The sequence below is a fragment of the Anarrhichthys ocellatus genome, unplaced genomic scaffold (genome assembly GCF_004355925.1).
Source record: "Anarrhichthys ocellatus isolate YVR2014 unplaced genomic scaffold, GSC_Weel_1.0 scaffold5, whole genome shotgun sequence".
NCBI lineage: Eukaryota > Metazoa > Chordata > Actinopteri > Perciformes > Anarhichadidae > Anarrhichthys > Anarrhichthys ocellatus.
Genome location: NW_022280035.1, coordinates 386,312 through 395,634, shown reverse-complemented (window position 1 = coordinate 395,634; position 9,323 = coordinate 386,312). Strand labels below are relative to the sequence as shown.

The following is a 9,323-nucleotide window of genomic DNA, read 5'->3' as shown; positions in this document are numbered from 1 at the left end:
GGGGGGGGAAGACGAGAGGGGAGAAACAAATATTCGTCGCCCTGACTCATCGGTACACCAGGTGAGATATGGTGCCGGATTTGAAGTTGAGCTGATGGTTGGGCACAAAGCTGTGCTGGGGGTTCTTCCGCGTGCAAATATCCTTGGCGTACAAGCCCATGCACGAGTCACATGACACCTTGGAGCAGTTGACGCAGGTGTGCGATGCCCCCGGCTTGTTGCAAAAGCCGCACCGCGACCCGCCCGTGCTCAGCCGGTCGCCGCCGCCGCCCTTCGGCGTCGTGAGGGCGACGGACTTGCTCGCGAACAGCTTCGCGGACATGAGGGGCTTCTCCACCATCTGGGGGTGAGGGTGAGAGTGCGAGTGGGTCAGCGTGAGCGGGTGCGGGTGGGAGTGGGAGTGAGTGTTGGAGTAGACGGAGAGCTTTTCCTTGACGGGGATGTACCCGTCCAGGGGCCGCGGGGATTTGGGGTGGTAGTCCTGCAGGCCACAGCAAGGGGAGGGGTCCACGTCGTGACAGGAAGCACAGAGGATCATGTCACACCTCTGGCAGGAGGCCATGGAGGAGCAGCCCAGCCCGCAGCCCTGACACTTCACACTGCCGTGAGCTTTGAGCAGCCACGCGTCCCGCACATCCCGGGGCTCTCTGGACGGAGGCCGAGAGGGGGTCTGCCTTCCCCCCGTCCCGACACCCCGTTCTGTGTACAAGTCGATCTCATCCAAAGAGGACAGGTGGTAGGATGTGTAAGCATCCGCCGGGGGAGGCGACTGGATTGGGAAGAAATCCGCAACGGGGCTGTAGGAAGGCGGAGCAGCCACGGAGAAGAGGGACGCCGAGGTGCAGGGCCTGATGATCTCATCCTTCATGTCCTCCTCTGCATCCACAAACAGAGTTTCCTTCCTCAGACTCAGCGAGGCCTTCAGGACGGGCTTGCTCACTGCCGCGTGCCAGTGGCCGGCCCCATCTGTGACGTCCACGGACTTAGACGGTCGGCTGCCTCGCCTCAGGTGGTGGGCGTGAGGCCTCTCGATGTCCAGCGGCCGCACGGACAGCCGAGCCATGTCCGCACCGAGGCTGTCGCGTCTGCGGAGCGCCTCGGCACAGCCGGCCGCGTCGTCTCTGCAGCCTCTGCGGAGTTCCAGGGCCTCCAGCTCCGAGGCCGAACCGCGGGCCAGAGCCACAACCTCCCCCAGGAGACGACACTCTGCCTGGGCCAGGAAGAGCTCGAACGCCAGCTGCCGGAGATGATTCGCGCCTCCCGGGTGCTCCTGCAAGTGGAACTGCGAATCGTGGTCACAGGTGTAGCCGATGGTGCGCATTAGAGTTCGGAGTTCGGCATCAGAAATGGCGGACTGCAGATGGTACACATATGGGCCGGTGAAGGTCTAAAAGAGAAATGGGTTAATTAGCACTACTGTCAGTGAATACACACAATGAAGCTATTCCTTTGATATCATATTCAAATAACTCAAAGTACAAGTTGGTTTTGCGATTGTCTTTAACCAAAAGCACAAATGTAAACATTCAAGAGCTTTTGAAAACATCACCTCACATACAGATTAAAAAGAAAGTAATGCCAGTTCCAATCCTATGTTTCAACTTTTGGTTCACATATAAATACTGTACGGGGCTTTAGACAATAAACACGAACGAACTACATGCTAACTTAGAGGAGAACTAAATGGAGTATTTGTATGTTGTAAGATGCACATTCTGTTGTCAGATGTTAATGTTAGTGTATTCTTTATAGCAGTTAATAAAGTACAGGATACACTTTGGAGACAAAGCGCCGACATTGTATCTGAACAAAGGCAGCCTCTGTATATGGATCACTGCCGTCTCTGCGACCAGTGGCACAGCTTCTACAACGGAGGCTCTTTAGGGAAGATGTGTTCTAGATCTTGTTTCCACATAGAGCCCGTATGAAATAGAAATGTTTGCACAGACTAGTGCGGAGACCACCAGATGGACCCTTGAAGTGATAACTCCTAGTGGGATCATCTGCATCTCTCTTTCTGCACTAGTTTTATTCAAATCTAAAAGATGCACTTTAAACTATTACAAATTAAATCAGATGAATAAATTATTTTGCATTCCTTTGCAAGGGGCCGTATTTCAGGTGTTCACTTGAATTGTCTGTATTTTGGGTCTTTTCATACGATATGGAAATCTACAAACTCCAAGAACGTTGACATGTTTCTGAGTATTTGTTTTCATCTTTATGTGAGAATAATAGGAGAAACTCAACTCACCTTGATACATCTGAACTCCTTCTTCCAGGGGAAGAGCAGGAGGTTGGTGCATATGGTCTCCAGCGTGTGGAAGGCTCTCTCCAGGCTCCTGATGTTGCCCCCTCTCTGACAGCGGAGGGAATTCTCCACCACTTCATAGTAACGCACCATCCGGAAGCGCTGCCCCGGGTCCGGCTGGTAGGCCCCCAGCAGAGCCGTCGCAGTGGAGAGCAGCGCCTCGCTGTCCTTGTGCCTCCCTCTGTCCCCCTCTGGTGCACCTCCAACCCCCGTGTACTCCCCTCCACCCTCCAGACGCCTCTCCAGCAGCGTCACATACCTTCGAAACAGGTCCTCTTTTAACTTGGCATCCATTGTCGGCAGCGGACTGTCAGTCGGCCCTTCGGCTACTTTTCTGAGAGAGCCTCACCCCTCTTAGCATATTCTGCACCAGGGTGCCACATTCAAGCACCATGTTTTGGTCATCATGATTCACTGCGAACGCTTTGGCACACGCTCGACGTTAATAATGTTTTGGAGAGGTGGAAGAGGAGTGAGATTTTGCATCCAATCAGCAGCACATCCTTCAAACAACAGATGCAGTTGTTGTGGTGCTTTCAGTTGGCGTAGCTAGGCTGCAGCCTGTAGGGACGCCTTCTTACGGGCATCTCTGGCATCGGCTCAAAGCCCGACTCATTCCAGGACACACGGGCCTATGTCGTGCACGATGAGGTCAGGAGGAGCTGTAGCTTCACGCTCTGTTAACGCAGCGCTGCATCTATTCCAGTCCTCGGTTTCGGCGTGTGCAGAGCTCAAGGTCACTCATCGTGGAGCCACATTCGTGATCGTGGGATTCTTCTGAGCCGGCTCCAAGCTGTAGAGACACAGGAGAGCTTTATGAAAATGGAAATCTCTCATTCCTGATGCACACAGAAGGAAACATATCTTTCTACTGACTCAGTCTGTGTTAAATCGGTCCAAAAGAAAGAGCATTTGTAACAATGATCATCCAGAGTCTTCTCTGTTCTCTAATGGCTCAAACAGGAGGTGTGTGTGTGTGTGTGTGTGTGCGTCACTATTTTGAGAAACAGTATGTGCTCTGATGGATGCACCATGTGGGTATTTTTATATGTCTGTCATATAGACAATAGGTTGGACTGATAGATTATCATCACGATGTACACAACATAGTAAAATACTAGAGGAACTGCAGTGTACATCAGGGCTCACTGTTGACAGACACTATGTTGTCTTGCCAGTGGATATGTGAGCCAGCAGTACAAACATGTGTGTAAACACATGACAATGTAGTACAAGAGTCTCCTGAATGATGATACTACTTATATTAATAGTATCACTTCTTTCTGCACACATTGTAAAAGGGTCAATATTGCATAACTTTGTAAATTTAATCTTATATTCTGTTTTTATAGGTTTACTGTGTAACATGTCTCTTGGGACTGCAGATGAAAAACAGCCTCTTGTCTAATAACTCTGGCGCATTTACAGCAATGTTATTATTAATGTGCACTGTCCCTTATCAAATAAACCAATAAATACATTTAAAAACCCATGATAGCCTGCACCTAGCATAGTTAGCTCAAATTAAGAGCGCTATATTAGGCATACGGATGTGGATATATAACGTTATGTAAGTTTACCTACCTACCTCAAACCAACCTACCTTTCCCCACTGCGGGACTAATAAAGGATTATCTTATTTTACCTAACAAACCTACCTACACACATCAACCTTAACGGGCATCCGTCTAACAGTTAGCGAGCTAGCACGCAACATGCCTTGGCTAACACATCCAGCATGCGTTACTAATGCGCATCACACAGCAACAGAGTCGCTCCGTCACGACCAGTGATGATGATAATAAAGGTAGACGCCCGGAGGACGAGCGTGTACGTTAATTCTTCAGGAATCTCAAACCCACAAAAAAACCCGATTATTCTGGCAGTGAACGCCCATTTCAGCAGCGCAGCTGGCTAGCTAAACAATTGCTTTAGCTTAGCTAGCAGGGCGGTCCATCGTTGGATAGAAACAATTTTTAAGTAAATTATTTAAACATGTACCGTCACTGTGACGTGACTCTTGTGCGAACAAGTGTACTTTTGAACTTAAGCTAAAATACCACACCGCTTTTCTTAAAGCCACCACGAAGACATCTTACCTTTAACGAGTGCTAGCCGTGTGGCTAGCTACGCCTCCTCCTCAGCTGTTGGAAATTCCCATCATCCCAACGCGCATGCGCCGCCAGTTCTGACAGTTCTCGTCAGCAGCGGAGGGCCCACGTGCTGTTTGAGCTAAAAAGGGGGAGGGGCTACAGAGACCAGCTGCAAACTACATCCGCTGAATATACAGGAAAATAAAACTATTTATTTAAAATGTCGATATTGTGTTTAGCTGCTTTTCAATTTGTTTATGCTAAAATAAATAAACCAATAATGTCAAACATTCTCCAATTCCAACTCATTATTGTGATTATCTCCAAAATATCACCTTGAAATTGACAAATATTTTGTATATTAATCGAGAACAGAGACAGAAAGAGAGAGAAACAGACAGACAGAGAGGAAGAGAGACAGAGAGAGAGACGAAAATAGAGAGAGAGACAGACAGAGAGAGAGAGATGTTTTTAGTTTTTTTATTTATAAATAACATTATTGTGTTTAAACGATAACTGTCATAAAGTCATGATGTGTTACACACTCTGGTCCAATAGGTGGCGGTAATGCGCCTTAAACGTTGGTTTGTAGTCCGCCAATAAACTGAAAGAAGTAGAAGAAGAAGAGGAGGAGTGGGGTTGAGAGGGGGTGAACTGTCTCAGCGAAGAAAAAGAAATGGCGACGCTCGGAGGGTTTAGTGCAGCACAGCACAAGAAAAACGTCTCCGACGGGACCACCGGCGACATGTCGGAGTTCGTCTGTCCGGTTTGTCTCGAGATCTTCGACAGTCCCGTGACGACCCAATGCAGCCACACGTGAGTGTATTTCTGCCATTTTATTTTACATCAACCGTCCAAAAACCTCCTTTAACCCACCTCTCTCTGATAGTTCCGTGGGACAAATAATGGGGGAGGAGGAGGGAGAGAAAGGATCGTTATTTTAACGTGTCGCGACGTCAGAGTTGCAAAAATATCGACCACGCGCGAGCCTGTTGTTGTTATTGTTGTGACCCCGTATTTCTATTTTGGATATTTGGTTAAGAAAACCCAATGTCAGCTTGCTAAAATCAGTTTCAGTTTTGTTTACATCAAAGAGGCGGCCTCACCTGGGAGTTGTAGTTCAGACAGCCGTAGCTTGGACTCATCAACCCGCTTTGAAGGACTACAAGTCCCAGCGCCCTCCCGAGGGGGGACTTTCCATCGGATTTGCAGGAAGCTTTACTGGGATCTTCCAGAGAATGACAGCGCCAGTTTTTATATTTTAATATACAGTTTATTAGTAAGAATACTTTGTAAACAGACTTTTCTTTCCTCCTGGTCACCAGAGGACAGATTATATATTGTTTTATATCAAATTATACTTGTTTTAACATCCTTATTTGTTTGTTTATCATATTTATTTTTCATTTTTTCATATTTTCTATTTTTTAAATTATCTCTTTTACTATTGCGACACCAAGCCAAATCCCTTGTACATGTTACGTACTTGGCGATAAGCCGTTTTTATTAAATTCTGATTAAAATTGATCAGTTTCTTTTATTTTCTTTGTTTGTATTCATCCTATCGACTGTCTCGCTAATTGTTATTGTTATTATTGTCTTGCAGCATTTGCTGCTTTGTCTGTCAAAGCACTTTGTAAACTCTGTTTTTAAAGGTGCTATATGAATAAAGTTATTATCATTAATATTTCTTAATCTCCCATCTCTTTCCCAGGTTCTGCCACAGTTGTTTGCAGGAGTGTTTGCGTCCACAGAAGCCCGTCTGCGCCGTGTGCCGGGCCGGCCTGGGCCCCTGGACTAAAGCTGCGGAGCTGGAGCTCAAGATCCAATCGTCTGTGGCCGCTTGCAAAGGATGTGGAACACAGGTAGGGGCTGTGGCGTCTGAAAAATGGCCTCTGCTGATTTGGATAACATGCAAAAGGGGGGGGGGGTTAGACGGATCGCTGTAGCGTCATCATAACTACATTTGAGACGGTTGCAGTGTTTTAAATTGCGTTCTCTCGCTATTCAGGTCCGTCTTTCTCAGATGAGAGGCCACACAGCTGCCTGCTCAAAATTCCAGGAATACATCGAGGAGGGAGTGAGGACCACTGCCCAGAGCCAGCCCGCCATCATCAGGTGAAACTCAATGTCACCTACATGATAAACACTCAAGAGTTAACTCTGTAGCTGAGCAGTAGAGAGAGGTTTTGCAGTCCTGCATGAGTGCAACACATCCATGAAAGAAGCATTGTTTTGTGTGCACGAACTCCTTGAAGAATACTGAACAATCCAGTCTGATGTGGCCTTAAACCGGTTCTGTGAGCAACAACAAGAAGTCTGTGCGCTCTGTTTAAACCATCTGCATCACTCGGTTGATTGCGTTAGGGTTAGTATATCCCACATTCTTTGTGAAGAGATCATTCGACCTGCAGGGTGAAACACATGAGAAAGTAGTAGTAAAGGATCTTTGTGGGAAAATCTTTTAACGAATGCTTTATTAAGCTTTCTTTGTGCTTGTTGCCGTAACTCGAGCCTCCGAGCGGTAACGGAGGAGTTTATACTCTATGCGCTGCATTATTCTCTGAAACACCAGAGGACGTACAAACAAATGAAGTGTGAAGACTCCAAAAGACAACGACAATACTTTTTATGACGCCGACACGTTTTGTTCAGCAGGAGTAAGAAGACAACGTTCTAAAGGAACCGCGCACACCTGCATGTACGCTGATGAAGCATCAATGTTTTAGACTCTTACAATTCCTTTCGTTAAATTTGCCGAAAACTACAAAAACAAAGAGACTCCGGTTCTAAGAAGTGGAACTGCTGTTCCATGGTGGTTCTATGGTGACATTTCAGCTTTTTAGAGACGATTACAAACAAGAGAAGTTTGAGAAACAGTCATTTGTAACGCGGATATGACGACTAATCAAAGTAGTGGCCAGTTGAACAGATGTCAATATGATATCGATATCAAAGAGAAAGGAATCTCGTTAACATGTTGTTGTCGTCTGTTTCTTTCCCACAGTCCAGTACCAAATCGCTTCACCTTCACCTGCCCGTACTGCAACTGCCAGAACCTGGACCAGGACGGCCTAGTCGAACACTGCACTTCCCAGCATGCTCGTGATGCACGACAAGTGGTAGGAATTAAAAGAACAAAAACAATGTCCCCGATCCCATCTTCCTCCATCTGTTTGTGTCGCACTCACTGCTGCATGAAGCAAAGTATTGATGTGAAGATATTAAACGTCCATCTCGTGAATGTTTTGTTGTTGTTTACATCCGTGCGGAGCGTCTCACGTGACGAACACAAAGCGGCGTTGTGCGTCCGGGCTGCGCAGTCAATATTAATCGTGGTTTAAGATTTTATCTTTGTCAAAACAACATGATTGACTGATAACGGCTTTTAAAATGGGAACTCTGCTGCGTATCAAATGAAGCTTTAACTCAACTAACATCAAAGCTGGATACAAATTTGAAGAACGGTCAGAATTTGGTGAACTGAGCTCCCTATGACTTCACAAAAAAAGCATTTTTGGCCCATAAATCAATAATTCATAAGCTAATTATGGCAATTTCACACAAATGTCTAATGGGAGAAGAAATTGAGAAGTGTTGACATTATGGACAGACGTGGATGTTGTAGTTTTAACTCTTATTTGTACATTAGCAGGAGTTTAACACCACATCAGGGAATGCAGAGAGCTGTTTATGTAGATTCCTTTTGTCCATAAACTCGCTGGATAATCTTGATGAATCATCTTTCTGGCTGCTCTACTGTACCGTGTCAGTAAGCTCAGGTAGTGGAGTCACTGTTGGGTTTTATAAATCACGTCATGGTTATTGGCACTAAGGGGCTTTTCACAAGTTTCATCCTTTCATCCGAGGCCCTTGGGAGGTTGCACACTGCGATGATGATGATGATGATGATGATGATGATGATGATGATGCGGTACTATAGCAGTGAGCCTCACTCACTGAACTAAACAAACTAAGATAAAAGGATTTCCAGCACTGTGAATCCCTCACAGTAGCTCTGCTGCTCCATCTGTCGTCTTCAGTCTGACCTTTCAACCGGATGCTGTGACGTCTTTGGACTCGACACAGTCCGTGGGACGGGTCGCACAGCTCCACGCAGTCCTTTACTGTCCACTGATATTTATCTGCCGGCTGTGATTGGTTGTTTCTCGTCAACATTTTAAATCTTTGGACGCAGCGTCTCTTTGTTGCGGCGTGTGAACGGCCTCTTAACGTGGCAGATGCACAAACGGATTGGAAGTGGGCGGGGAGAGGGTGTGAGGGCCGGATGTGAATCTGGCCATGGCTCAGATTTCCTCTGTTCACAGACTCATTGTCACTTTTCACTCTGCGCCCGTCCAGGTGTGTCCCATCTGTGCCTCGATGCCTTGGGGGGACCCGAACTACAGGAGTGCAGACTTTTTCCAGCACCTGAAGATCAGACACACATTCTCCTACGACACCTTTGTTGTAAGTCGAAGCCCCGAAAACGCACACACCTGTTTTCCGTTAGTAATGATCAGTTCGCTTCTATATTGGCTCTATTTTCTCTGTGCAGGATTACTCCACAGACGAGCACACGATGATCCAGGAGGCTCTACAGCGCTCCCTCTTGGACAACTGACATGCGAAGAACAATCCGGAAGAGGAGGGAATCCACCGAAGTGAAGTGAAGTGACGGGGAGACGTGAAGTCTTCCGAAGAAGACGCACTGTAACACCATTCATCCGTCAGGAGGATGGTGGTACTGTACCGCTATGGGTAACCAGCTTCACAGGGAAATTGTTATTGTCGTTACGGATCTATAGGTTTATTATTCCGAAAATAAATCCTGCAATATGGTTTCAAAAAAGCAAAAAAAAAAAAGCATATTGTACCGTCTGATTTAGGAGTGATACTGTGTTTCTGCTCTCTTATCT

At 46.6% G+C, this 9,323-nt stretch overlaps 2 protein-coding genes across 2 annotated transcripts; one reads left to right on the top strand and one right to left on the bottom strand.

The window, feature by feature from the left end:
* Positions 1–6: 6 nt before the first annotated feature.
* spata2 (spermatogenesis associated 2) lies at positions 7–4,492 on the bottom strand. Its single transcript, XM_031844336.1, has 3 exons — positions 4,411–4,492; positions 2,255–3,104; positions 7–1,387 (listed from the first exon to the last, which is right to left on the bottom strand). The coding sequence occupies exons 2-3, from the start codon at positions 2,603–2,605 to the stop codon at positions 47–49; spliced, it is 1,692 nt and encodes a 563-aa protein (XP_031700196.1). The 5' UTR covers positions 2,606–3,104; positions 4,411–4,492; the 3' UTR covers positions 7–46.
* A 538-nt stretch (positions 4,493–5,030) lies between these two features.
* Positions 5,031–9,084, top strand: rnf114 (ring finger protein 114). Its single transcript, XM_031845328.1, has 6 exons — positions 5,031–5,220; positions 6,119–6,269; positions 6,416–6,522; positions 7,412–7,526; positions 8,767–8,874; positions 8,963–9,084. Exons 1-6 carry the CDS (start codon positions 5,081–5,083, stop codon positions 9,026–9,028), a joined length of 687 nt encoding a protein of 228 aa, XP_031701188.1. The 5' UTR covers positions 5,031–5,080; the 3' UTR covers positions 9,029–9,084.
* Positions 9,085–9,323: the final 239 nt, after the last annotated feature.

Bases quoted from the DNA above. Each gene is read 5' to 3' on its own strand.
- rnf114 (XM_031845328.1), top strand. From the start codon at position 5,081: ATGGCGACGCTCGGAGGGTTTAGTGCAGCACAGCACAAGAAAAACGTC. The intron at 5,221-6,118 runs GTGAGTGTATTT...TCTCTTTCCCAG, and splicing joins ACGACCCAATGCAGCCACAC to GTTCTGCCACAGTTGTTTGC. The intron at 6,523-7,411 runs GTGAAACTCAAT...TCTTTCCCACAG, and splicing joins AGCCAGCCCGCCATCATCAG to TCCAGTACCAAATCGCTTCA.
- spata2 (XM_031844336.1), bottom strand. From the start codon at position 2,605: ATGGATGCCAAGTTAAAAGAGGACCTGTTTCGAAGGTATGTGACGCTG. The intron at 1,388-2,254 runs GTGAGTTGAGTT...TTTCTCTTTTAG, and splicing joins AGGAGTTCAGATGTATCAAG to ACCTTCACCGGCCCATATGT.